At 52.8% G+C, this 27,680-nt stretch overlaps 1 protein-coding gene across 1 annotated transcript; it reads left to right on the forward strand.

The window, feature by feature from the left end:
* OLFML2A (olfactomedin like 2A) lies at positions 1 to 26,877 on the forward strand. The gene is made up of 8 exons (XM_079113789.1): positions 1 to 223; positions 8,425 to 8,688; positions 14,938 to 15,045; positions 18,297 to 18,506; positions 20,214 to 20,463; positions 21,469 to 21,708; positions 23,739 to 23,924; positions 25,192 to 26,877. The coding sequence occupies exons 1-8, from the start codon at positions 119 to 121 to the stop codon at positions 25,794 to 25,796; spliced, it is 1,968 nt and encodes a 655-aa protein (XP_078969915.1). The 5' UTR covers positions 1 to 118; the 3' UTR covers positions 25,797 to 26,877.
* Positions 26,878 to 27,680: the final 803 nt, after the last annotated feature.

A 27,680-nucleotide genomic window follows, 5' to 3' on the forward strand; every position in this document is an offset into this window, starting at 1 on the left:
GAGCAGGGGCAGAGAGGGGCGCGCGGAGCGGCAGAGCCGGCTGCACCGCAGAGCTCGTGTGCAGCCTGAGCTTCCCAGCGTCAGCTCGCTGCCGCGGTGCCCGCAGTGCCGCGGTGCCATGGCCGCGGCCGCCCTCCCGTCCCGGCCTCGGCCGCTGACCCTGCTCCTGCTGCCGCTGTTGCTGCTTCTGCTGCGGACCCGCCCGGTGCTCGCCGACAGTAAGGTAGGAGCGCCTCTGCGACCCTCCGCGACTGGGCGAGGTCCCGCGCGAGGAGCGCTGTGGAGGCGGGTGCCGGCCAAGGAGGGTGCAGGAAAGGGGAGATCGGACCTGGAACTTAGCAAGGAAGCTGAGGGACCCAGGACCTTGGGAGAGGAGTTTGTGCGGGAAGAAGCGCTGGAGAGGATGGGTGCTTGGAACCCAGAGCCTGAGGATGCGTGGAGTAAGTCAGCACTGAAATCCAGAACCAAGAAGGGGATTCCCAGGAGCTCTGGGCCGGGACAGCGCGGAAACTGGCCCGGGGTTTCAACGGGAGGCTGACCACGTGGGGGCACACCCCTGGGCAACCGTTACCCCGCGACTCCCAAGTTTTCAGGAGACGCTGAACCAAGGCTCACTGGTCCGGCTAAGGACCCAGAGTCCCTCCCAATGAACACATCTGGGCTTGCCACTCGCCTGGCCCTGATGCTGTCTGTTGCCAGGGATCAGCTGCACTCTCTGGAGGACGAGGCGTCTCCAGAAGTGACCTAAACTATTCTGAGTTGTGTCTTGGAGGATCTGCTCTGGTGCCAGGCATACCAGAATTTAATTCCTACACCCCTCTCTCAGTTGATGCCTTTATCTCTCTGAGTCCCCATTTCTTCACCTGTAAACATGGGATGAATAATAGTACCCACTCCTTGCAGTTGATGATCTCTAGATTCACTGAGATTATGCCTATAAAATGCTTAGCAGCACACCTGGCACCTACTAGGTGCTCAATAAATGATTCTGTAATTATGGAATCTTATTATAGGGATCCCAAAAGAGGGTGGGAGATCCAGAATCTAGAGGGAGCAAGCACTTGGGGTCACTCAGAGCAGGGCCCCCTAAAGGGTGTTTTGAAAATGACCTGATGAACTGGGCCTGGAGGAAAATGAGGAGTAAAAGAACCCTAGGGCCCTGCTCACAGAATGTGGAGTGACTTCTCTCACATCACTCGTGTCTCCCTAGTAGAACGTGGGTCTGCATTGCCCATGGGCAGGTAAAAATGTAGAAGCTCTTCTTTTGCTGTGTGACCTTGGACAAATCACTGCCTGTCTCTGGGTTTCATTTTCCCCATCTAAAAAACAATGCCCCCCAACTTCCCTTCCATCTGAGGCCCTTCATGACTTAGGTAGGAAAGCTCAGGTAGGAGAACAAGAGCAGAAAAATCCCAGATAACCTGATCTGCATTTTGTCACCACTTGCTTCTCCAATCTCTGACTGGGAGGGATATGTAGTCTTGGGCATCCTCTGAGCTGTGCAGAGGGCTGTCGAGTTTGTAGGAAGGGCTCACATCCAAAACAAAGCAAAGACAAAGAAAACCCAACACCCTGTTTATGTAGTGAGTCAGCCAAACACTTGCTAGGTTGGGGGTGTGTGTATTTAGTTGTCCCAGGGCAAGCTGGGGCTGGCGGGGTGGGGAGGCACATCCTAGAATTGGGAGGATGAAGCAGCTGGGGGACCCAGCACAGCCCTCCCCGAGACACTTCCCACCCCTGCGCCACTTCAGCCAGCTGGGAAAAATAAAAATCAAGTGATGGGTGAATTTACCCTGCATTCCTTAGCCTGGCCAGACTCCTGCAGGCGCTGCAAGAGCTGTTTTCATTATCACCCGCCGCCTCCCCATAACAGCCGTCCTTCTTCTCTGAGCCTGTCCTATTTTCCCTGGGCTGGTGGGGAGCCCTTGGAGGCCCAGCTTGGACCTTGAAGTGGATCAGTGCCCAAAAAGTTTAAGTTGACCCCTCTTCAGGCAGAATTCCTGATCCTGGAATCAGTCTCTCCTCCTGCCTATTACATTCAGGGGTGCAGGGGCAACTCGGCCCCAGGCATCACCACAGAGCTCTGTTGGTGTCTCCTCTGCCTGCTCCTTGCTCACTGTGTTTTAATTTTACATTTATAGCAAGGTCTCTCCTAAACAGAATGTGGAGTTTCCATCTAAGGAAGCGCTTTCTCCAGCCTAGGCGTGGGAGCGGGAGCTCACAGATCCCCTGGCATTTCTGAAGGGCTGCCCAGCTTGAAGATTGGGATAGGCAGACAGGTAACCACGTGACACCCAGGCGTGGCACCAAAGACCCCTGGGAACCTGCTTGGGTTTGGCTGAGAATTCCCCCTCTCCACCTCAGCTTCCCCATCTGTGAAAGGGGAAGTGGCACCTTACTTCCTGTATGCATTAGAGACAGTCTTTGTTCATCCTTCTTTAGGGACCTAAAGACAGAGAGAAGGCCAAGGGCTGTGAGAGCCAGACCAGGGGAGCAGGAAGGGCTGGAGCAGGCAGGCCGTGGTGTCCCAGGCTGGGTCAGATGTTCCAGGCAGGCCAGTCCCAGGGGCTTAGGTGTTGTTTCTTGTCTGCTCCCAGAGTTTCCGCCTGTGGGTGTAATTGGAAGCAGGCTCCTGGGCTGGGAGAATGGTGTAGTGAGGGAGTCTTCCTCCTGTTTACAGTGTGCGAGGCCAGGCCAGGCCCCACCGGGGCTCTGCAGAGAAGGTCTTACCCCAACACTCTGACTGGGACACCAGAACAAAGCTCTGCAGAGCATCCTGTGTAGCAAGCCCTGTGTCCAGCACTTACATTCAGAATCTTGCACAACCCTCCTGCCAGCATGCTGAGGTGTTCGTGGACCCTTCGTTCCAGATGGACTTGAACACTCAACAGAGTCAACTGGAGCTGCTCGGGTATCAACGGGGGAAACTAGAGAGTTTGGAGATTTCCTAGAGCTTTGGGATTCTCAGCCTTTAGTTCTCTTCCAAGTGGCCTCTGCAGCCTCAGAAAGCCTGAATCAGGGGGTCGCGTAGGGCCAAGGCGTCTGCATTTTGCATGGGCACCTCAGGAAATGCTGAGGCATTTCCCACTGTAGAATTTGTGGGGGCAACAGGGAGCTACACAGGTTTGTGAAGCAAGAGAGTAACACTGATCGTCAAAGAAGAGCGTTTGAAGATGAACCCGACAGAGAGGACGCTACTGTATCCAGGTAGCAGTTTGTGCAGCCTGACATAGGGCTGTGACCATGGAGTGGACAGAGGTAGAAGACACTTAGGGTAAAGACTCAGAGGAACATGATGACTGACAGGTTGCCCAGGGAACAAAGGAGATCCAGAAATTCAGGTTGGACAGGAAGATAGGTGGTCACAGGTTTGGGAGAAGATGCTCAGATAGATGTTGGTCTTGGGTGGATCAAGTTTGCAGTGCCTCTGGGTATCCAGGGGAGATGTCCAGCTGACAGTGGGCTCCAGGGGAAGGCTCTGCATGGAAACTAAAGGGCAACTCCAACCTCAACATGACACCATTCAAGCCTGTTCCACCATTGATAGAACATTCCACAGCTGGAGCCCTCCTTCTCTCTCTGGCCATATTGATCCATCTCCAAAAAATATCAAGTATACCCTCTTGCCATCTTGTGAGATTTCCTTTGACATTTTTTCAACACAACTGCCTGGGGGCTGTGGCAGCAGCACAGAGCAAGGCCACAGGAGGAGGGGGACTGAGGCAGGAGCTTCATACCTGGCTGCTACTCTAGTCTTCATGCCAAGGCAGGGAGGGTCATGCCCAGGGGAGGACCTAGCCATCCCCCGAGAGCCCCATCCTCTGCAGACCCATCTGTTCCTGCTCAGTTGCTGGGGGAAAAGCCCTTGTCTGGTGACTGGGTGGTCATGGATCTTGGATCCTCGCTGTGCTGTGCAACCCTGGGCAAGCTCCTAGTCTTCTCTTGCACTTGGTATTCTGTTCCTAAGATGGGGTCGTGATGACAGCAAAGAGGTAGGAAAGATGAGGGAGGGTTTTCAGCGGCCATAGCAGGTACCTTGACAAGAACAGTTATTCTGTGCCAGATCCCTGCCTGGTCCTCTGTGTGCACCAATTGTTTTCAGACCCCCAAACTTAAAAGTGGCACTATGCCGTCCCCAGTTCACTTTCACAGGATGTGCCTGGACTCCTGGCAGCCAGGACTGGGAGCAGAGGCCCTCTTCCAACTCCTGGCCTGTGTCAGGGCCTTGGCCGCCCCCAGCAGGACATAGCAGCTCATTTGAGGAGGGAAGGAATGTAGCGGCCTAATGCAGAGGCTGCTGCTGCTGCAGGGGAGGGTGTTGGTTGGAGTAGGTGGGTCCCTAGGAAGGCCTCTCTGATTTGGCCACAGAGCACACAACCACATTTACCTGTTGGGCCTGTTTTTTAATTTTGTTTTTTGTCCCCCCGCCCCGTACCTGGGCTTGACCCCAGGGGTGCTTAAGCAATGAGCCACATCCCCGGCCCTTTTTTATATTTTATTTAGAGAAAGGGTCTTACTGAGTGGCTTAGTTAGAGCTTCACTAAGTTGCTGAGGCTGGCTTTGAACTCTCTATCTTCCTGCCTCAGCCTCCCAAACTGCTGGGATTACAGGTGTGTGCCACTTCTCCTGGCCCTGCTGGCCTCTTGACCCACCTGAGGAAGCAGGTGCAATGGGTCCCTACAGAGCTGAGGAGGAGGCCCAAGAAAAAGCAGGGTTAGGGTGCTCGCAGAAGCCTAGGGAATCCACAGGCTCCCAGGTCTGACTGTCAGCGTTCACAAGCAGGGGAGAATTGGCCACAGTGGCCAGGGTACACTCCACCCACAGAGCACCCAGGACAGCGCTTCCACCCCTCCCCCCACCTCCCAGCCTCCCCCTCCTCCTGCACAGCTGCAGAGAAAGCAGGGGAAGTCCACAGAACCGGGCTCATCCTCTCCTTTGATGGCTCAGAACCATTTCCTCTCCTGTAGGATGCTGCTAAAAATAGAAGAAAAAAAGGAAAAGAATATCTACCACTCACACAGAGAAACAGACACCTAACCCCCCGCTCAGGACTTGAGTGACAGCTGCAGAGTACACAGTACCCTGTGTGCCCTGGGACTGTATCTCCGTCCTCACAGGGTCCTTTGTGGGTAAGCACTAGGAATACCCGCATTTGACAGAGCCCCTTCCGAGGAGCCCCAGTGTTTCCAGAAAAATGCCAAGATCCTCAGCCAACTTTAGGGCCCTCCAAGAGCTGGGCTTTGCCGCACATGCCAGCCTCACCTCCTGCCACCTGGCCCCCAAAAGCACAAGGCAGAGTGAGCCACCTCTAGGCCCCATGGAGAACCAGACCCTTGGGTGTTTTTACGTGTCTGATTTACTTCCCAGAATGCCTTCTCCTCCTTAAAGATGTCCTCCAAAGGTGCCTTCCTTTGGGTTGTGTTTGTGGGTGTCTGCTCTCAGAGTTCACAAGGCACTTCTCTCCCTGGCTGAGAAGGTCAAGAATATGCCTCAATCTATTTCTTCTGCACCCTGAGCTGTCACCTAGGGCCTGGCAGAGGTCAAGGGCTCAAAGCAGAAATGGAGTACGTAAGGCCCTACCCAACAAGGTCCCAGGATACTCATGACCCTGAGCTTGGCAGAAAGCCCAAGGGAGCCATGAGCTCACCTGAGTCTTGGTGGCTTCCATGAAAGCTGAGCAGCCCAGAGACCTGCAAGATTTGTTGACTGAGCCATGAATAACTGTGTCAAGGGTCCAGAGACTAGGCCAGCCAGGGGAGAGGCTGCCCGGGGTCCCAGGGCCCAGAGGTCCCAGGGCAACGCAGGTTTTGAGGATTCCCTGAGCACACTCTTGGGGGCATAAAGCCCTGCTGCCCTGCGTGACCAGTGAGCACACCTGGACAGTGTGTCTCCCCAGGAGGGAGCTGAAAGAAAAGGGAAGGGGTCATGTCATCTCATTTGATCCTCACTATGAGGAAGCTGGGCATGGAGAATCGTCATTTCACCATGGGAAGGAATGGGGCTCAGCAAGGTTATATAACACATTTAAGGTCACACAGGACATGGGGACTAAGTCAGTAGGAAAAGTAGCATGGGGTTTCTGGATTGTATTCTGGAAGCATATCTTCTGTATCAGAGACATGTGACTTGAACATGTGACTTTGCCCCTCTGAACCTGTTTTTTTAACCTATATTAATAACAGTACTTAGATAAGGCACACTTAATATATGCTGGGCCCTGCCCTGTGTCCATATTAACTCATTTAATCTTCACAACAGCCCCATGAGGCAGTAGCCCATTTTACAGATGAGGAACTGAGGCACAGAAAGGCGGAGGCGCCCACGGTTTCCCCCAGGCTCCAGGACCAGGCGCCATGTTCCGACTGCCGTGGCACGTCTGTCTAAGGCAGCTTGCTTGTCCAACAGGTATTTGTGGAGCTACTGCTCCTAGGACAGGTCAGGTAGGCATGTTCTGGGGATGTAGGAGCAAACCATACAAAGTCCCTGCCTTTAAATCATACTTCTTCCTTGACACTGGGGATGGGACCCTGGGCCTCCTGCATGCTAGACAAGCACTGTGCTCCTGAACCGAACTCCCAGCCACGCCCTGGCCCTAACGTTGCCTATAATAGAGAGGGAAAGAAAGAAAATAAGCAAAGAGAGGTAAAATATCTCAGGTGGTCAGTGCCATAAGGAAAAACAAAGCCACTGAATAAGGTGATAGAGTTACCTGTGGTGGGTAGTCAGGGAAGACTTCTCAGAGGAGGTGATATGTGAGCAGAGAAATAAGTAGCATAATGGAACAAACCAGGGGAATGTTAAAGGGATGAGGTTTGGGGGTGACAGCATTACATATGCAAAGGACCTGAGACTGAAGTGGAGTAAGCCATCATAAGGGAAGGGCAGAAAGAGGAGTAATTAGAGGGAGAGCATCAGGTCATTACCTCACAGACTTTGGAGGTAATGATACCTCACATAATGCCTGTAAAACCTAGGATGCAGTAAGTGCCCAACTAAAGGTTTTCATATTTTTATCATTGTGAAAAATACACATAACATTACATTTTAGAAAAAGAACATAAAAATTACCATTTTATGCCAGGCATGATGATGTAGGCTTGTAATCCTGGTGGCGCCGGAGACGGAGGCAGGAGGATTGCAAGTTCAAGGTCAGCCTTGGCAATTTAGTGAGCTCCTGTCCCAAAATGAAGTTTTAAAAGGACAGGGGATGTGACTCAGTGGCACAGCACCCTGGGTTCACTTCCTAGTATGACGAAAAAAGTGTACAGTTCAGTGGGAATTGGGTTGGTGCATTCCCAGTGTTGTACGAACATCACCTCTTTAGTTCCAGAAAATTCTGATCATCCCAAAAAGAAATCTTCTTAACCATCATTCCCATTTCTGTCTCCCTCTGAATCCTTCCAACCACTCATCTGTGTTTTGTATTTATGGATTTGACTATTCTGGATATTTCGTATAAATGGAATTGTGCAACATGTCAGCTTTCATGTCTGGCTTCTTTCACTTAGCATTGCGCTTTCAAGTTTCATCTGTGTTGCAGCCTGAATCACGGTTCCACTTCTTTTTTATGGCGTAGTGATGTTTAATTATAACTACATACCGCTTTCTCTTTACCTCTTCAGTGGCTGGAATGTGTGTTGTTTTCTCTCTGGGGCTATTGTGAATAAGGCTGCTATGAACATTCACTTACGGGTCTTTGGATAGCTGTTTTCCAAACAAAAAATTACCGGATCAGCCAGCAGCAGTGACACACACCTATAATCCACACCACTTTGGAGGTGATACAGGAGGATCACAGGATTGAGATCAGCCTCAGCAATTTAGCAAGGTCTTGTGCAATTTAGCAAGACCCTGGCTCAAAATAATAAATAAAACAATCTGGGGTGTAACTCAGTGGTAGAATGCCCCCGGGTTCAATCCCCAGTACAAAAAAAAAAGAAAAATACTGGATCTTATGGTAATTCTGTCTGACTTATTGAGGACCCACCAGACTTTTCCACAACAATCATTAATAATAATTAATAATAATAGTAAGAAGAATGTGGAATTATAATAATGTGGTTATTATTATTAATTCTGGAGACTGAACCCAGTGGGGCTCTAACCCCGGAGCTATATCGCAGCCCTTTTTATTTTTTATCTTAAGGCAACTGTCTGGCTAAATTGCAAGGTCTCAAATTTGCAATCCTCAAGATGGAAAGATCTCCCATATTCTTGGATAGAATTTGCACTCCTCCTGCCTCGGCCTCCCAGGTTGCTGGGGTGACAGCTGCCACCACATAAGGATCCTATTTCCCTGCAGGGGCTGCTCCCTCCTCCACCACCTCTACCGGCGTCCCCCATCAGGCCAGCCGGGCTGGATCCTGCTCACCGCACAGCCCCGACTGACATCTCACGGAGCCCCCTGAATCCCCCTCCCCACAGGTGTTCGGTGACATGGACCAGGTGCGGATGACGTCGGAGGGCTCCGACTGCCGGTGCAAGTGCATCATGCGACCGCTGAGCAAGGACGCGTGCAGCCGGGTGCGCAGCGGGCGCGCGCGAGTGGAGGACTTCTACACGGTGGAGACCGTGAGCTCGGGCAGCGACTGCCGCTGCTCCTGCACCGCGCCGCCCTCCTCGCTCAACCCCTGCGAGAACGAGTGGAAGATGGAGAAACTCAAAAGGCAGGCCCCAGAGCTCCTCAAGGTAGGCGTGGTGGGAGGGCGGTGGCGCCAGGCGCCCTTCCGGGGACAGTCCACCACGTTCCAAGGCAAGTGCTGCTACCACCCCATTTCGCAGGTCAGGAACCTGAGGCTCCCCATGCAGAAGTGTCTTCTTGCCTAAGATTGTTCAGCCAAAAAGTGACGGGGGCAAGATGCTTTGGCTAGTTTAGGTCAGTACAGTCCCTTGACACCTATCCCAGGGCTAGCCTTTACCCAGACTGTCCCTCTGCCAGCACTTACCTATAGTTTAAATGTTGTGGCATTTCATTGTTTTTAATAAGAACATTTCCTGGGTTCACATGCTGTGCCGTGATCCTTTTAGAAATCATTCCTTCGAATCCTTACACCATTGTGTGACATGTGAGATCATCATCTTCATTTTATAATGTGGAAAACTGGAGGTTTAGAGGAGCCGGGTAACTTGTCACCCAATGACAAGCAGCCTCTGTCTATACAGGTTGAACGCCCCCAATCTGAAAATCCAAAATCTGAAATGTTCCACAATCTGAAACTTTTTGAGTGCCCACAAGTGAAAAATTCCACACCATGAAATGCTGTTTCCTGCACAAAAATATTTAAAGCATTATATAAAATTACCTTAAGCTGTATGTATAAGGTATCTATGAAACAGAATGAATTTTGTGTCTAGATTGGGGTTCAATCCCTAAGTCCAAAGATTGCAAACCCCCCCCAAATCAAAATCAAAATCAAAACTGTTCTAGTCTCAAGCATTTCTAATAAAAGACACTCCATTTTGTGTGAATTAGAAAATCCATTCTCATAGGCAGATTCAAGAGAGGTCCCATTTCTGAGAGAGCCAGCCAGGGGTGAGGGCCCACCGCTAGGACCCATGGTTAGGTGTGTGCTGGATACATCTCAGTGCCCACTGCCAGCCAGGCACCTCTGTGGCACTCATACCATACCCAGCTGGGTACACAGTAGGCATGATAGGGCTGGGATTTGAACTGAGGTCCTACTGTGTCCAGAGCAGGTGCTTAAACGACTTTGCTCTTCTTCCTCTTGAAAAGAGCCAGAATGTTTGGTGTCTTTTCAGCTCCTTCCAGACCTGTGTCTGTTTTGCCTGTTTGGTGTCAAAAACCATGGAAGGTTACCCTGCTTGTAAGCTAACAAGTTAACTTGACGGTTTCATGGATGCTGGCAGAAGACCCAAGCCTCCTGTGTTGAAGACAAAGACTGTACTACTCACAGCAAAGGATTTTTTTGGTTCTGTTTTGTTTTGGGGTACTGGGGATTTAACCCAGGGGCCCTTTACCACTGAGCCACATCCCCAGTTTTTTTTTGTTTTTTTTTTTTTTTTTTTTTCTTTTTTTTTTTCTTTTTTTGTGGTGCTGGGGATCGAACCCAGGGCCTTGTGCTTGCAAAGTAAGCACTCTACCGACTGAGCTATCTCCCCAGTCCTCCCCAGTTCTTTTTTATTTTGAGACAGGGTCTCGCTAAGTTGCTTAGGACCTCGCTAAGTCACTGAAGCTGGCCTCAAATTTGTGATCCTCCTGCCTCAGCCTCTGGATCCTCGCTGCATCCAGCCAGTAAATATTTTCTTGCACGGATTTCCCTGCTCCAGTTGCCATGGGGTGATGCAATTAGGAGCAGATTACACCAGCACACACAGGGGCCATGTTATAGAGAGGAGCCCTGAGTTACGGAAATCTGAATCTTTTATAATTTTCTGGAGGGAAACGTTCTGCTCCTGCCTCCTTCCAAGGCTGTTCCCTATATACAACTAGATGACTGGAAACAAAGACGGTTCCTCTGCAGGCAAGATGCGCAGAAACACAAGAGACCCATGAAGAATTGTTTCCAGTGCTGGACACTGTGTCTTAGCTACTCGGGAGGCCGAGGCAGGAGGATCACAGGTTCAAGGCCAGCCTCAGCAAAGTAGTGAGACACTGTGTCAAAACAAAAAATAAAAGGACTGGGAAGGTATCTCAGTGGCAAAGTACCGCCTGGGGTTCAATCTCCAGTACCCCCACCAAAAAAAAAAAAAAAAAAAAAAAAAAAAAAAAAAAACAGAGAGAGAGAGAGAGAGGTAGAGAAAGAAAATTATCTAACAGCAATTGGCTAACAATGTTTTCTTTAAATTTACCTGTAGTTTTATTTTCATAACACCTAAATGGATGCCAAATCTTTACAGAAGTGGAGGGGGTAGGTGAATTTTAGGCCTACTGCCAGCTGGACAGTCCCTGTCTTCCTGGAGCCTCCTTCAGGCCCTACAGTCTTCAGCCACTCAGGCCACAGACAAGCCTTCATTTACAGGGACAGATTCAATTTCTGTTCAAGCCGACGTCTCAGAATCCTAAAGATCCTTGACACGAAGACACACACAAAGCTCTTTTCATAAACGCTGGCTAATTTAGTCCTTAGCACAGCCCTTTGGGAAGGGAACTTAGGGTGCCAGCTTTACTTGTGAAGGACTCCAAGGCACAGAGAGGGGTTATGATTTGCCTAAGGTCACACAGCAAGAGTGTGACAGTACTAAAATTTGACCTAGGAATTCTCTGCTGAATCCCCTAGCCCACCGGAGAGGTCACCAGGCAGCTCTCTCATTCAGGAACCTTCTCTACCAGGCCATTGTCCCTTAGGCTTTCTCGTGCCCAGCAACCATGGGGGACTTGACTAAGCCTTGGAGGGAGTAGGGTGAGGCGGGATTGACTGAGCAGGTGGGCCAGAGGAGACCAAGGATATCCCCGCTCACTGAACTCGCAGGGACAGGAGTGAGTACCTGAAGGGCGCCCAGTGAACCCCCGTGAGGAGAAGGGGGCAGAGGTAGTAGGCCACTCCCATTCAGTGTGGCTCCCTCTCCCGGCAGCAGGGTCTGAGGGGGAGGTTAAGGGGAGCCCTCGGGTGGGCCCTGCCCCATAGCCCCCTAGAGCTGGGAACCCCAGCTGGGACCTGGCCTCGACCACGGCTCTGCCCCCGCAACAGGCAGGCGCGGGGCTGCCTCTCGCTGCTCCACTCCTTGCCTTCTGGACATGGACCAAATGTGGTCGGCCCTTGAGGAGTCCCCAGGCTTGTCAGGACACAGCTACTGACCCCAACAATGGCAGTGTGTTCCGTCCTGGGCCAGGGGATGTCCCAGGGACCGTGAGAGCCCAAGCAGGGGCTAACACTGGAGCCAGGCTTTGAGGGATGTGTAGGAGTTCCCCACGCAGAGAGCTGAGGGTGTCCTTCACGAGGTCAGTGGCGAACGTGTGAGAGAGTGCGTGCCCCCTTCTCTGCCCTGGCCCTGCTGGCTCCTTCACTTCCTCTTATGTAGTGTTTATCAAACATCTGCAGTGAAAGTGAAAGACCTTTTTTTTTTTTGAGACTGGATCTCACTAAGTTACTTAGGGCCTCACTAATTTGCTGAGGTTGGCCTCAAACTTTCAATCCTCCTTCCCTAGCCTCCCGAGTCACTGGGATTACAGGCATGAGCCACCACACCTGACTGGCTTTAAAAAAAAAAAAAGAAAGAAAGAAAAAATCTGTCAAGGACCAATATTTTTGTAAAACACAAATGTGTGTGTGTGTTTGTTTGTTGCGGTACTGGGGATTGAACTCAGGGCTTTGTGCTTACGAGGCAAGCTCTCTACAAACTGAGCTGTATCCCCAGCCCTACAAATGTGTTTTTAGAGAAATGAACTGAAACAAAGACCGACATGCCACATGTAAGCCCAGTGTTTTGTTGAGTCAACAGATATACAGCTACTCTGTCTAGTGGCTATAAAATTTTCTAAAAAGCTGTCTCGTGTGCTGTAATTATTTCACTAGAGACATAACGAGCAGCCTGAACCCCCAGCAGTCGCAGGACAGACTTCAAGCAGCCTGGCTGCAACACCATGCTTCTCTCAACTCCATCTCGTGGCACACGCCACTCCCTTTCCTGGGGATGTGCTTTCTGGAACATTCTGCCTGATCTATGCTCCTCTTTCAGAGCTTGGCTCCAACCAGACTCCCCCAGCAGTCTTTTCTAATCCACACCCAGTTTAGACAAAGTCAGCATTAATGACCATTAATGATCTGGGCACCCGTGCCTCAGTGCCTGTGTCCCTGATCTGGGTCCTTTGACACCCTGTGTGGTTCAGCTTGTCTTGCTCATCCCTGTCCTTAGCACATGTCCCAGAGTAAACTTGTGCTGAGCCTGACAAGCGGGGAAGAGGCAAATCATGGAGGCCTCCGATGCTGGCCTCAGGAGGAGGGACCCCATGCGTGGGCAGTGAGGAGCCACAGAACGCTACCTCATGGGGGAGAGACCCATGTCAAAGCTAGTTTCAGAGGCTGTGAAGGCAGCAGAGCGAGGCTGGAAGCTCCCCGTTTGTCCCCCAGAATGATGACCATGACCACTGATGTTCGCCAGTCCCTGCTGGATGCCCACTTGCTCTGCCCAGACGTCACTGCTTACTGCAGCCCTGCTGCCCCATTTCACAGTGAAGGAAGCAGGCAGGGCTCTCAGGCGGGGCTCCACAGAGGCCCTGGGGGTACTGAGCAACCCCCAGGCCAAGGCGTGGTTGTGAGGGAGCAGGGAGAACTCTGGGCCTGCGGCCGCGCCCAGCAGAGGCGCCCACCCCCTCTGCTGTCTCAGAACTCAGTTCTGCTCAGAGAAAAGTTCCCTGGCTTAACACAGTTTGAATACTCCTGGGAAAGTGGGAGTGGAACTTCCACTTTTGGAAACAGCTGGCCTGGGCCAGACAGGAGCATTGGCCTCCTCGGGCCCTGAGAAAGGCTGTGGGGCTTAGATGGAGCTATGTGGGAGGGTGGGCCAGAGGAACTGCCCTTCCGGAGAAGCCAGGGAGGGCTGATTTCCCCTCTGCCCCCCATGCCAAGGTTTCCCTGACACTCTCGCTGGCATTTTGGCCATCTGGAGGGAGTGTTGTATCCTGAGGGAGTAGGGGCAGCGACAGGGCAAAGCCCTGGGCTGGGAAAGAAGACCCGGCATCTGCTCCAAGTCCCTCACTCCCCCTGTAGCCTCTGTTCCCCTTTGAGAACACAAGACAGGAGCAGTAGAGCATGATGGGAAAAACGCTTGGGTTCCTTCTAATCTGGACTCTGCTCCTGGCTCCACTGTTTAACACCTGGGTGTCCTTGGGCAAGTCACTTCACCTCTTTGGGGATAAACACTGGCCGTGCTTTGGGTTAGGTTGGGTCACTAGAAGCAGACCTGGAAACCTGACTTTGTAAGCCAGTGGGGTATTGTAAGTGTTCTCCAGAGGAACTAGGAAGTGGGAGAAGCAGCGTGGGGGGGCATGCCCAGAAGGCTGTGGCCCAGGACAAGAGCCAGCCTCAGCCAGGCTCCCGGGGAGCACCGGGGGTATGGCAACTCAGGGAGCTGGGCGTTGAGATGCCATCCCCCTCAGTCATGCCTCAGGACCACCCCCAGGGAATATATGTGCCCTCGCACTTCGGGAGCTAAGTGGCTCCCTGAAAAGAGTCACAGATACAGTTCCTTAAAAGAGGCACAGGAGGATGGTTAGCTGGTGTGGAGTGCAGAGAGGAGGGGTAACCGTCATACTCAGTGGTACAGTAGAGTGACTGTGTCTGACTGAAGAGCTACGGGAGACAATTTTGAACATTTCCAGCGCAAAGAAATTGATAAATGTCTGATGTGATGGCTATGCCAATTGATTTGATCATTACAGTGTGTACAGGTATTACCATGTCACACTGTACCACATAAATATGTAAAATGATTATGTGTAAACAAAAATAAACTTCATGCCCGGTGCGGTGGCCCAGGTGGCAACCCCAGCAGCTCGGGAGGCTAAGGCAGGAAGATCACATGTTGAGGCCAGCCTTGGCAACTTAGCAAGACCCCGTCTCAAAATAAAAAATAAAAACAACTGGAGATGTCGCTCAGTGGTAGAGCACCCAGGGTTCAATCCCCAGAATGAATAAATACATTTTAAAAAATCTAAAAAGGAAGCACATGAAAGCCAGGGGTAGGCACAGGATCAGGGACCCAAGAGAGCCAGACAAGCCCCCAGTGTCCTCTCTGCACCTCGAGGGGTTGTTATCAGGACTAAGTGACGTAATTCACTTAAGCCCCTAGCCCAATGCCTGGCAAGTGGTAAGTGCTCACAGGTAGAAGCCGCTGCTCCTGTAATCGTGGGCAGAGCGGGACTAGAAAGCGCCACCGGTCCAGGCATTGCTTTCTGAGGCTCTGGGTTCTGTGGTTCCTCACTGCAGCGGCGCCCTTGGTGCCGCGGGGCCTTGCTGAACCCGTCCCCTTTCCTGGCAGCTGCAGTCCATGGTGGATCTCCTGGAGGGTGCTCTGTACAGCATGGACCTGATGAAAGTACACGCCTACGTCCACAAGGTGGCCTCCCAGATGAACACGCTGGAGGAGGTAAGGTGGGGCTCCGGCCAGGCCAGGCTAGCGCAGTGCGAGGGGCGAGGGGCAATGTCCACATGGGCCTGGGCAACTCTGGTGGGCTTGATCCTGGGGAGCTTTGGGATCTGGATTCCAGCAGGGATTTGGGAGAGTGAGGCGTAGCCCCCAGGGTCCAGCCTTCGGAGAAGAGGTCTCACTGCAGCTCCAGGGCCTCTGGGAAGCTGGAAGCTTGGTTGGGGAAACCGAGGCAGCTGCTGGCTGTGTGAGAGAGGTGCAAAAAGGGGCTGAACTTGTCGTTGCCCTCAGTGAGCAGCGGTCAGGGCCCATGCTGCACAACTCTGGGGGCATCATTCACGGAGGTACCTTGTCAGTGGTGCCTGCTGGGTAGATACAATATGGCAGGTCTGGCCAAGCTGGCTGGGGCTGGACTCGGGACAGCATGACTGTCCCAGAACCCTCTGTGGGAGACAGAGGTGCGAATTACCCTGTCCTGGTGAGGGTAAATGTGCTGTAGGGCTGGGCAGACAGCCAGGACGGCCCTCTGGGGACAGGGGAGTCTTGGATGAGCACCGGGGACCAGGCCGCAGGTTCAAGGGTTGCTCTTCTCTGCTGGCACAGCCAGGCCTCCGCCCATTTCCTGCATCCGGTCTCTGCTGAGCCACTGGGTGTCTGGGAGCCCGCAGCTGCCAAGAGCAGGCGTGGGGGCTTCCTTTCCCAGCTTCCTTTACAGAGAGAGAGGGCACCTGGGCATCCTGTGCCCTCATTGGGGAATTAACCCCTTAATTAGCTCAGAGCCTTTGGTCACAGTGGCTTGCATTATTCAAAACGTGTTGGGTGAGTGCCTCCCTATGGCTGAGCCCAGGCCTGCGCCAGGGGAGAGCTCACACCTGTTGAATTTCTTCCGTGCACCTGTATTTCCCGTGTGCCTGGTACATGCCAGGCTCTCCTGGTGCTGGCTCTGAGGCTCTCCTCCTTTGACCTTTCCTCTTGTAATCTCAGGAAATGCTAACCCACTTCACGTAACTGAGCCAGATAATCCGGAAGGTACATCTGCTGAGCCTGGAACAAATCGGAAATGATTTCCACAGCCACAGAGAAATGATTGTCTAATTATCTTCTGTTTTGCATTATCTGTGCTGTTTTTGTTAACGTGGTTTGCTAAGTGATAAACCTGTGGGAGAAAAACAGCTCTTTGCTCTCTCTGGGAGGCAGTGGAGAGAACAGTCTTGCTCAGGAGAAGCTGGCTCCTTCTGCCAAAGGGAGGACCCTGCCAGGGTGTCAAGCAGCAGTTTGGGGTCCCAGCTTTCCCTCTGCTCTCTTCTACCAGTGGTTCTCAACCAGGTGTGATTTTGTGATTTTGCCCGCCTCAGCCAGCAATATCTGGAGACATCTTGGGTTGCCAAGATGCCACTGACTTCTTGTGGGTAGAGGGCAGAGATGCTGCTAAATACCCTGCAATGCACAGGACTGTCCCCAACAACAAACAGCCACTTGGCAAGTGTTAGCAATGCTGACGTCGAAAGTCTGTCTTACGCTTTTCGACTTCACCTTCACTGGCATCACAGTTTAAAATACGTGTTCACATTCCTTAGCCTTTCTGGTCCTCATGGTGAGGAGTTGTCATTTTGATGAGGATCCCCATTTTACAGGCCAGGAAACTGAGACTCAGAGAAGTAGTCACTCACCCAAAGTCACCCAGTCCACGAAGACAAGAGGAAGGATTTGAACCCACATGTATCAGTCTCCCGCCTATCCCTGCTTGGTGCCTAAATCTGAGTCCCCCAGGGCTGACTGAACATAAACCACCTTAAGGTTCTGTAATGGTTTCTGCGAGTGAAATTTGAAATGAAACTCAGATGCTCCTTGGCTTCTCAATACAGTGCTCCCTGGAGCTAACTCTACTCTCTCTGCCCCAGCTGAGAAGTAGGTTCTGACATACCCAGGCCTGTGGAGTCTTTGGGATCTGGGACTGTACCTACCAGGCCACCCAAGTCCCCTGAATGCTGCAATGGGCCAGGCCAACCTTAGTTCATGACGGATTCAGAGTGAGGACATCGAGGTTCTGAGCAGTCTGTTGCCAGCAGGATTTAGGAGCAGGGGTAGACTGGGGATGGGGTGGGAGCTGCTAAAGCTAGCCAGGCCCCAGCAGGAGGAGATGAGGCATGCAGAAAAGCAGCCCAGGAGGAGAGGAAGGGCTCAGGGCTTGGGAGGACCCCCAGGCTCAGGAGGGGGGGGTCCAAGACCAAAGTCTGCCCCACAGCAAACCCCAGTCTACTCCATCTACATTGTTTGAGGATTTTATAAAAAGAAGGTATTTATGAGCTGCGGCCATAACTCAGAGGTGAAGCATTTGCCTAGCTTGTGCCAGACCCTGCAGACCCTGGGTTCCATCCTCCCTACTAAAAAAAAAAAAAAAGAAGAAGAAGAAGAAGAAGAAGAAAAAATAAGGTATTTACTTATGCATTACTTGTAACATTAAAAATTTTTTCAAATATCAAAAAGTCAGAAGCAACTTAAGTGACCATCCCTAGGGGTCTGGCTAACTAAATTCTGACTTGTGCATACAGTGGTATAATGTGTGGTCATAAAAGGACCAGGGAGCTCTATCTAGACAGATATGAAACAATCCCCAAAACAGGCTGTTAAATGAAAAAGAAAAGTATTGAAAAGGTATATGTGTATATACATTTTTTTTGGTACTGGGGATTAAACCCAGACATGCCCTACCACTGAGCTGCATCCTCAGTCCTTTTTATTTCTTATTTTGAAATAGAGTCTTGCTAAGTTGCTGAGGCTGACCTCAAACCTGCGATCCTCCTACCTCAGCCTCCCAAATCACTGGGATTTACAGGGTACCCAGGTCCTGGCTGTACATATACATTTGCCTCTATCACTATACAGACTCGTTAGAAGGACATATAAGAAATGCATCACAACTGTCAGCACTAAGAAATAAACAAGGCTGAGAGGGAGAGAGATATTTCAAACCCGTTTATATCTTTTTTTTATTTAGTATCATAAATGCGTATTATCTATATTTTCATTCCTTCACTTGTTAAATTAAAAAAATGAGTAACCACAGGGCCTCATAGTATGTGCTTTGTTCTGCCTCTCCTTGCCGGTGTCACCCTGTCTGGGCCCCTACCCCTGCCCCAGCCCTGCCCAGAAGACTGGGCAGCAGGGCTGCATGGCCAAGCTGGGGCAGCCCTCTGGGGTAGGAGTTCACAGAAAGCAGGTCAAGGAACGACCTTACTCCTGCCCCACAGAGCATCAAGGCCAACCTGAGCCAGGAGAACGAGGTGGTGAAGGAGAGCGTGCGCCACCTCAGTGAGCAGCTGAAGAGCTACGAGAACCACTCAGACATCATGATGAGCATCAAGAAAGAGCTGTCCAGTCTGGGCCTCCAGCTGCTGCAGAGGGATGCGGCTGCTGTCCCTGCCGCTGCCTCGGCCACCGGCCCTGGTAGCAAGGTCCAGGTGAGGCCCCAGCTCTGACCACAGACCAGAAGGTGACAGGAATTGGTGGCAGGGGACAGGGCACCAGGACTCAGCCCTCAGGGCTGTAAGGCAGGGCTGAGGTCTCGCACGCCTAGAGAGTCCTTGGCAGGCAGGGCGAGGGCAGCGGGTGCTATGGGCCGGGGTCGCGGATGTGTAGATTTGGCCAAGGGGGCTGATCCCAAATTTCCAAACTAGTAGGGACAAGGCTGTGGAGATGACACTCACATCTCACCCTGGGAGAGCAGGTCAGCTCCTCTGCAGAACTGCCTTCAGTCACCCGGCTCTGGCTGGGTTGTGCCTGCTCCGTGGGATGCGGGCGATGCCTCAGGGACCTGGAGACTAACACCAGTGCCTCCACCCCTCCCATCTCCAAGCTCTGCAGAGTGCAGACGTTTCCTTGTGCAGGTTTGAGGAAGGCCCACCCTGCAAGCAAACTGCAAAAAATGCCCCCCCCCCCCTGGACAGGTCAATTGGAAAAGCGGGGCTACGGCGCCTTTGGGTGCATAAATCGTGCAGTCTCCTTCCTAGGATGGACACCTGCCGGGTGTGTGGCTTCACAAAGGGAGTACAGACAGGCCGCATCCCCATTCGGGCCCCTCCAGTCAGTCGCCCGTGGGCAGGACACAGCCTGGTGACCCTGGTTTTTGGTGAGCAGCAGAAGAAGGGACCTGACATTTCTGGAATTCCTGCTCGAAGCCTGATTCTCGCATTGATGTTATCAGTTCACTCCAGAGCCACCTGCGAGGAGGGCTTGGCCCTAGCCATTTGGCAGACGAGGAAGCAGGGAGAGTGGACCCACGGGGAGAGGGTGGCTGAGCTGCGTGACTGCTAAGCCCCAGCCCTTCCTCCCCACCTCTCAGCCTCCTGAGCTGACATTGTGATAGTGGGGCCATTTGTGACTGCAGCAGGACCGCCTAGGTACTGATAAAGCGCAGAGGAAGCCTGCACCTCGGCCCAGAGCTGGCTTCCTGCTCATTCCAGTGCCAGCTCTGCAGGCGCAAATGAGTGCTGTTTTGGCAACAGCACAGAGGCCACTCGCTGCTGTGCTTGCCATATCTGCCAGAGCTTCTGCCTAACAATGGGTGACGTCACAGGTCCTGTGTTCTTGTGCCAAGCCAGCATCAGAGGCATTTGAATAGGAAGTGAAAATAGCAAAACGCACAGATATTAAAAATGGCATGTCCTGGGGTAGCAAAACCAACCACCCCAGTTAGCCTGGGACTAAGGGTTTCCCAGGATGCAGGACTTTCCTTGCTAAAACTGGGAGTTCTGGACACATTAGGATGAGTTGGTCACCCTGCAGAGGGATCCAAGAACCTCTCCCCTGCCCACACACTAAAACCAGTGAATGAGAGAGGCCAACCTGGGAGGCAGGTGGGGCTGCCTCCTCAGGGAGCCAGTCAGTCTTATATACTCCCAGGTGAAGAGTGGACAGAAGTTGGGAAATGGGACAGGAATCTAACCTATCAGGTTGACCCTCAAGTCTGCAAAGGAACTGGAGAACCATGACAGAGGCCAATCAGTCATGGATGTAGCCCTTATAGGAGGGGAAGGAAAGCGATGAACGCTTGGGATGCGGGGTTTGAAACAACATGACTATCCCCAGCACCCCGTGCTGCGTTCCTGTGACCCCCCACAACATCCTGTCTACTATTCCTCAAGTCTGAGACTTCCCTTCTCTCTCAGGACACAGCTGGAGGGAAAGGCAAAGATACCAACAAATATGGCGGCATGCAGAAGAGCTTTGCAGACAGGGGCCTCCCGAAAGTGCCTAAGGAGAAGCTGCTGAAGGTGGAGAAGCTGAGGAAGGAGAGCAGCAAGGGCAGACTCCCCCAGCCCACAGCGAAGCCCCGAGCTCTAGCCCAGCAGCAGGCTGTGATCCGGGGTTTCACCTACTACAAAGCAGGCAAGCAGGAGGTGACTGAGGCCGTGGCTGGTGAGTTGGAAGGGAACAGGCACTTTGGGGGGTGGGGCTTTGCTGAGAGGTGGCCTTCTTCAGGGATCCTCCTATCTTCTCTGCATTCAGATGGCCCCAGATTCTGGCTCCATCCCTTCCTTATCTGTTGGGTCCCCTTCATTCATCCGCACTGAGCCTCATACGCTCTCAGAGGGTTGTTAGGAAGGAAATGATAGAACCAACACGAGGCCCTGAGGACACACCTGAGGGGTGTCCTAATCCTGCTCCCCCTTCCTGGGTCCAGTGAAACCCTCTATAAGGCCACGTCCAAGCAGGGAGGGAGGCAAGACAGTCAGGGTCCTGTCTCCTTCAACATCCCCTTGTTTCTTGGCCTCTCAGGCTCAGTGGCTTCTTTCACCAATCCGTGGTGCCAGCTGCTGTCATGATTCCTGCCAGCTCAGCCTGGCCACAGCACGGGACCTCTGACCCTGGCTGGGCCACTGCCCAGGAACAGCTGCAAGCATCTGACTCTACCAGCAAGGCCTGTGGGAAAAGGGCCTTGGGAGGCTGCCGAGGCCAGGTCCCCTGCAGCTGCCCCTGACTAGAGGGCCTGTGCACTGGAATTGAGTCTAGGACCCAATTGAAAGAATTGGTATGAAGTTCTCAACACTAAGAAAAGAAAGGAACCTCATATTTGGAAGCACACATTTGCCAGGACCTGTACAAACATTTTATATACATTTTCCTCTGACCAACACAATAGCTTTGGCTGGTGGGCCTCATGATACTCATTTCACACAGGTGGAAACTGAGGCCTCCAAGGCAGGGAGACTTGCCCATAAAAACCGTCCCTCAGAGGAGGAAGGGGAGCTAGGCCTGGGGCCTGCCCGCTGACCAGGAAGCCCTCCCCGCCTCCCACTTCAGAGCCTTTCACGTCCTCGGATGTGGGGAGAACTTCAGGAGGCCTCCCCTTCCCTGGCCCATGGCTCTGCAGCTGCAGGGAGCCTGGCGGGCCTGGGGTTGAAAAGAGTCTTCTCTCTGCAGACAATGCCCTCAAGGGCACTTCCTGGCTGGAGCAGCTGCCACCCAAGGTGGAGGGCAAACCCCCCGAGGCCAACTCTGCAGAGTTGGAGCAGGATGATGCTGCACCAAGGGCTTCAGAGGAAGTTGGCCTGGGCCCCAACACCCGCACCTCAGACCCTGCCACCACCACCACCACCCCAGCCCCCACCACCAGACCCCTGCCCACCGAGGCTCCTTCACGCCCAGAAGCCCCCAGCCAAGGTGAGTAAACCTCACGGGAATCAGTAGACTACAGCCTGTGGCCAAGTCCAGCTCATGGCCTGTTTGTTGGACCTTCAAACTGAGAATGGTTTTTACATTTTTAAAAAGTTATTAGAGCTGGTGCGATGGCATTCTCCTGTGATAGCAGGGACTGGGAGCTGAGGCAGGAGGCCCAAGTTCCAGACCAGTCTGGGCAGCTTAGTGAGACCCTGTCTCCAATAAACAAATAAACAAACAAACAAACAAACGGGGCTGGGGTGTAGCTCAGTGGTAGAGCACCCTGAGTTCAATCCCCAGTACTGGGGGAAAAACCAGCAACTATTTTCATTTCTTTATTTCCTCTGTCCAGTCTTTGAGTTTGTCAATTCTGTTTGTTCCTTTGCCCTGCTGGGAATTGAACCCAGGACCCCAAGCATGCCCAGCAAATGCTCTGCCTCTGAGTCATACCCTGGGCCTCTTTGTTTTTATGTTCATGTTTATAGTTTTTTTGTTTTTTGTCTTTTTGGAGGGATACGAGGGCTTGAACACAGGGGCACTGGACCACAGAGCCAACCCTATTTTATATTTTATTCAGAGACAGGGTCTCCTGAGTTGCTCAGTGCCTCACTTTTGCTGAAACTGGCTTTGAACTCATAATCCTCCTGCTTCAGCCTCCGAAGTGGCTATGTAGTTTTGACTTATGTCACAGAGTAGAAATCGTCACTCAGTCGTTGATCTTGTCCCTGCTCTGGTCCGAGCGCTTCCACTCACAGGCATCATTCTTGAGGGATCCGCCAGCAATGCGGACAACAGCTGCAGCTTCGGTGGCTGCTTCTAATGTCAGAAAACTGGGAACACCTAGAGAACCAGCGATGCGGGGAGGCTGAGTGAAGCAAAGGGCACAGCTGTCTGGTGGGCTGATGTGGGAAATTGCCCCGCGGAGAGGGAAAACAGAGTGCAAACTGTGTATGGAGGAGAATCAGCTTCGTGAGGTGGCTGCAAGGCACACATGCCAAGGACAAAGAAAAGAAGAATGTACAGCATGGTTAAAATTTTTTTGGATCATGAAATTCTTTTTAGGACTTTGTTTTTTGTTTTCGTTTCAGGATTCTTGATTTAACAAAATTTTAATGGATGAACGAAAACTTTATGTATATAGGGTATAGAATATGGTATCTGGATATAGTATTCATGCAGAGTGGCTAAATCGGACTAGTTTTCCTGTATCGTACCTCACATCCCAGTTTTTGTGATTAGAACACTTGAAATCTACGCTCTGAGCCATTATCAAATATGGAATATACCAAACTCATTCCTCCCATCTACTAAACTTGGACTCCTTTGACCACCACTTCCCTACCCCCTGGCCCCCGGTCATCACCTTTCCACTCTCTGTTCTGTGAATTCGACTTTTCTAGATCCCACATATAAGAGATAATGGAAGTTTGAATCCTATTTACTTTCTCCATTCTTCTTTTCTGAAGGTTCCGTATTTTTTTCTTCTCTCTCTCTCTCTTTTTTTTTTTTTTTTGGTACCAGGGATTGAACCCAAGGATGCTTAACCCCAGCCCCCCCCCCTTTTTTTAATAGCAGTTTTTATTCTTTCTTTTTTTCTTTTTTTTCTTTTTTTTTTTTTTTGCGGTGCTGGGGATCGAACCCAGGGCCTCATGCTTGCAAGGCAAGCACTCTACCGACTGAGCTATCTCCCCAGCCCCCCCACCAGCCCTTTGTTATATTTTATTTTGAGACAGAGTCTCACTAAGTTGCTTAGCACCTCTCTAAAGTGCTGAGGTTGGCTTTGAACTTGCGATCCTCTTGCCCCAGCTTCCCAAGCTGCTGGGATTACAGGTATGAGCCACCACACCCAGTCATATTCCATGTTTTCTACAATGACCAGGCATTGGTGGATCGGGGGAAAGGGGGAAGAAAAGGCCACAAACAAAACAGCAAGAGGGACTTAAGTTAGACACAGATCACGATCCCAGTGTCATTGCTCTGGCTTGGAGTCTGTGGGCCTATGTACCAGATCCTGCACCCTTTGCTCTCTACAGGCAGGGAGGCCAGCTGTGAGGGTACCCTCAGGGCCGTGGACCCCCCGGTGAGGCACCACAGCTACGGCCGCCACGAGGGGGCCTGGATGAAGGACCCTGCAGCTCAGGATGACAGGATCTACGTCACCAACTACTACTATGGAAACAGCCTGGTGGAGTTCCGCAACCTGGAAAACTTCAAGCAAGGTCAGGGACCAGGATGTGGGAAGGGGCAGAGTGTGGCAGTCTGGGGACAGCCCCTAGAAACTTGGCCCTCCTTTATCTTGTGATTTCCTGTGGTCCAGCCTGGCCTAGCTCCCGATCATTAGCTGCCCCAAGGAAAGGAGTCTGGGGGCACTTCCCTGGGGGCCCAGCAGGCCCCATGGCACCTGGCGTGCTGGCACTGTGCCAGGAGCTACTATGCAGGGGCAAGCAAGACGGATGCAGTCCCACCACAGGAATATAACTCACCCCTGAGGGGGCAATACTGAGCATCCACCAGTTGAGTGCCTATTGTGTGCTCATCACCCACGTGTGCCAGCTCATGATATCTCCTAAGTCCCTGGAGTGAGAGTTATTACCTGTTTCACAGGTGAGCAGGCCCTGGGACCTCAGGGATCTGATGGGCTGTCAGCACAGGGAAGGGCAGAATTTCACTTATCCCATCTGGGGCCTGATGGGGGAAAGGGGTCATTTAGACATGGCCTGCCCTCCAGAGGTCCCCAGTCTGCAAGAGGGAGACAAAGGCTTAAGAGAGACAATTTCAGTACAGCCTTAGAGGAGTGTGGCCTGCGGCAATGAGGAAAGACTCCCGGGAGCGGTGCTGAGCAGAGCCCTGGAGGAAGAATGGAAGGAAGCCAGGCAAATAGCGCTGGCAATGCCAGGAAGCGTGGGGCCTGGGTCGGTGAGGCCCGGGGAGGCCTCCTGAGCACCCCGAGAGTCTCCAAGTCAGAGCATAGACCGGAATAGCTAGGTCTTTCCTCTCCAGCTCAAAATCCACCTGGTCTCTGCCTCGAGCGGCTCAGAGGCTGGCGGAGAAAACCAGTGATAAGTTCGAAGGCAAATGGTCCTGGGAGGCTAGGGGCGAGGCGCCTCACCTCAGCCTGGCGGGGCCAGGGAGGGCTTCCTGGAGAAGGTCATGTTGGCTGACTGGATGGGGATCGATCACCCAGACGGAAGAATAGCATGGGCAAAGGCCCTGGCCTGGCGTCACCGCAGGGTGAGCCGTCCCACGGCTGACGACCCTCTGAGCCTGTCCTCACAGGCACACGGGATGGAGTCAGCAACTCCTCCTGGCCCTGTGGTGTTGGACAGGACGCCGAGTCCAGGGCCAGGCACATGGTACACTCTTGGTACCGAGTGCTTTGCCCGTGCTTGCAGGCCCTCGCTGGCCTCCTGTGTGCAGGGTGGGCTGCAGGTAGTGGCCGCGGGTAGTTCTGGAGGCTCTGGTGTGACTGTTGCCCTCCACGTGCAGGCCGCTGGAGTAACATGTACAAGCTGCCCTACAACTGGATCGGCACTGGCCACGTGGTGTACCAGGGCGCCTTCTACTACAACCGGGCCTTCACCAAGAACATCATCAAGTACGACCTGCGGCAGCGCTTCGTGGCCTCCTGGGCGCTGCTGCCCGACGTGGTCTATGAGGACACCACACCCTGGAAGTGGCGTGGCCACTCGGATATCGACTTTGCCGTGGACGAGAGCGGCCTGTGGGTGATCTACCCCGCCGTGGACGACCTGGACGAGGCTCAGGCCGAGGTGATCGTGCTGAGCCGCCTGGACCCCGGCGACCTGTCGGTGCACCGGGAGACCACGTGGAAGACGCGGCTGCGACGGAACTCCTATGGGAACTGCTTCCTGGTGTGCGGTGTGCTATACGCCGTGGACACCTACAACCAGCATGAAGGCCAGGTGGCCTACGCCTTTGACACGCATACGGGCACCGAAGCTCGGCCACAGCTGCCCTTCCTCAACGAGCACGCCTACACCACCCAGATCGACTACAACCCCAAGGAGCGGGTGCTCTACGCCTGGGACAACGGCCACCAACTCACCTATGCCCTCCACTTTGTGGTCTGAGCGGGGACCTGGGCTCACAGGATGGAGCAGCGGTGGGCATGGGGTCTCCCCCCTGCAACTCCTGCAACTCACTGTCAGCAAATATTTCTTAGAGCATCCCAAGCTGGGTGCTGGGCCTACAGTAGCAGCCAGGAGAGCACCCCCTCAGCACCTAGCAGGTGACGCTCGATTCTTTGTGCCTAGCACTGTGCCAGGCGCTTGACATGCACTTAACCTTATAATCCTCCCCACACCTCCCTTGGAGGTCGAGATCATTAAGCCCATTTTACAGATGAGAACAATGAGGCCCAGAGAAACAGCAGCCCAGTTGGGATCAGGCAGGCTGTGTTCTTACTCTAGCCCATTTTGCAGATGAGGAGACTTCACCAAGCTCTCCCCCACCTCCAGCCTTCTCCCCTCATTTCCCCTGTCTGCCCAATTGTCTCCCTTCCCACCACTGCACAAAGTCAGATAGGCCTTTGGGGCCAATGCACTGGTGTCCACCATCCCAGGCCCCTGTTCTTGTTGAGCTGTTGATGGCCTTGGGCTTTGGGTCCCTTGGCCAATGTCTCTGCTTCTTGCCTTTGGCCAGCCCTCCCACCTCACCCCACCCTCTGCTCAGCCACATTCCGAACCTCCACCGTCACCTAGCCACCGAGCAGAAACCACGCCCCAGGAGAAATCCTGGCGGCTGTTCCAAGGCCCCTCCCTCCTGCACTCACTTGTGTTCTCCCTTGTTCTCCACCAGCGGCATGTGTTTCTGCAGCAGCTGGGAAGGGCCCAGGCAGCTGCCTGCGAGGGTAGGGAGCTGGCTGAGGCCCATCCACTCACCCAAAGCACTGGCTTCGTCCTTGGGTCCCCTTCCTGGCCCCTCCCTTGGGGTCTGGGGTCCTTTCTCTCTGGGCCTTCAAAGCCACAAGCAATGCACACTCAGGGATACCTCCAGGTCTGCCATGAGTAAGGCCCTCAGCCCAGGGGCTGGTCCAGGATGGCCCAGGTTCCCTCTTCCTTGTCAGTCCTGGCCCAGTCATTGCTGGGCAGACACGTCTGAGCAGCAAGCTATTCCTGGCTTCAAGATATTGGTGCCAGGGCTGCCCCAAGTCCAGGGTCAAGTGACTCCCCAGAGCCTCGGACCTGGGCAGCCCAGACCTTTAATCTACAAGACCTTTAAATCTGAAGCTCATTGGCTTCACACAGTAATTTTAGAGCTGGAAAGACATTCTATAGCCACTTAAAGAAACTCCCTTTTTTGCTGAAAAAAGAAAATAGGTCCAGAAAGGTTTAGAAAGATGGCTTCAAGGCACACACAGCCAGTCTCCTTCCAAAGGGCTTTGTGTCGACCTTTTATTCTCCTGGCTCGGAGGCAGCTCTGCCTGGGAAGGCAAAGACTCCAGCACCTTGAAGGTACCCGTGCCAATCCCGACAGCCCCTGGACCTGCCCCCTTCCCTGCGCCCACCTGCCAGCTCCCTGCATATCGGTAGGTTTGAACACCCAGCTGCCCTGTTAGAAGTTCAGCTGCCCAGCCAAGAGGGCAAGGAAGTGGATTTTGTGCAGAGTACATCTCTCCCTCCGTCATCAGGTGATTTGCTTTGCTTAAGCTATAATACACCCCTGGAATCAAGGGGGACAATGACATCCAGCCAGGCCAGTTGTGACTCATAGAGGAGGACACTTCCAGCCTCCCCACCCAACTTACAGCCTCTTCAAAGGGCTATGGGCCTGGCCTTTGCCTGGGCCCTGGGTGTGGGTCTTCCCAGGTTGTGTTGTGACACTGTAGTCTACCCACACGAGACGCATTGAAGCCCTATTTCTTCATTAGTCTGAGACCAGACTGGTTTTGAAAAATTAAACGACAAGCAGCCTTGTTTTCCAGGGGGCATGATGCTGGTCACAGTCCCCATATA

Source organism: Sciurus vulgaris, assembly GCF_902686455.1.
Source record: "Sciurus vulgaris genome assembly, chromosome: 15".
Taxonomy (NCBI): domain Eukaryota; kingdom Metazoa; phylum Chordata; class Mammalia; order Rodentia; family Sciuridae; genus Sciurus; species Sciurus vulgaris.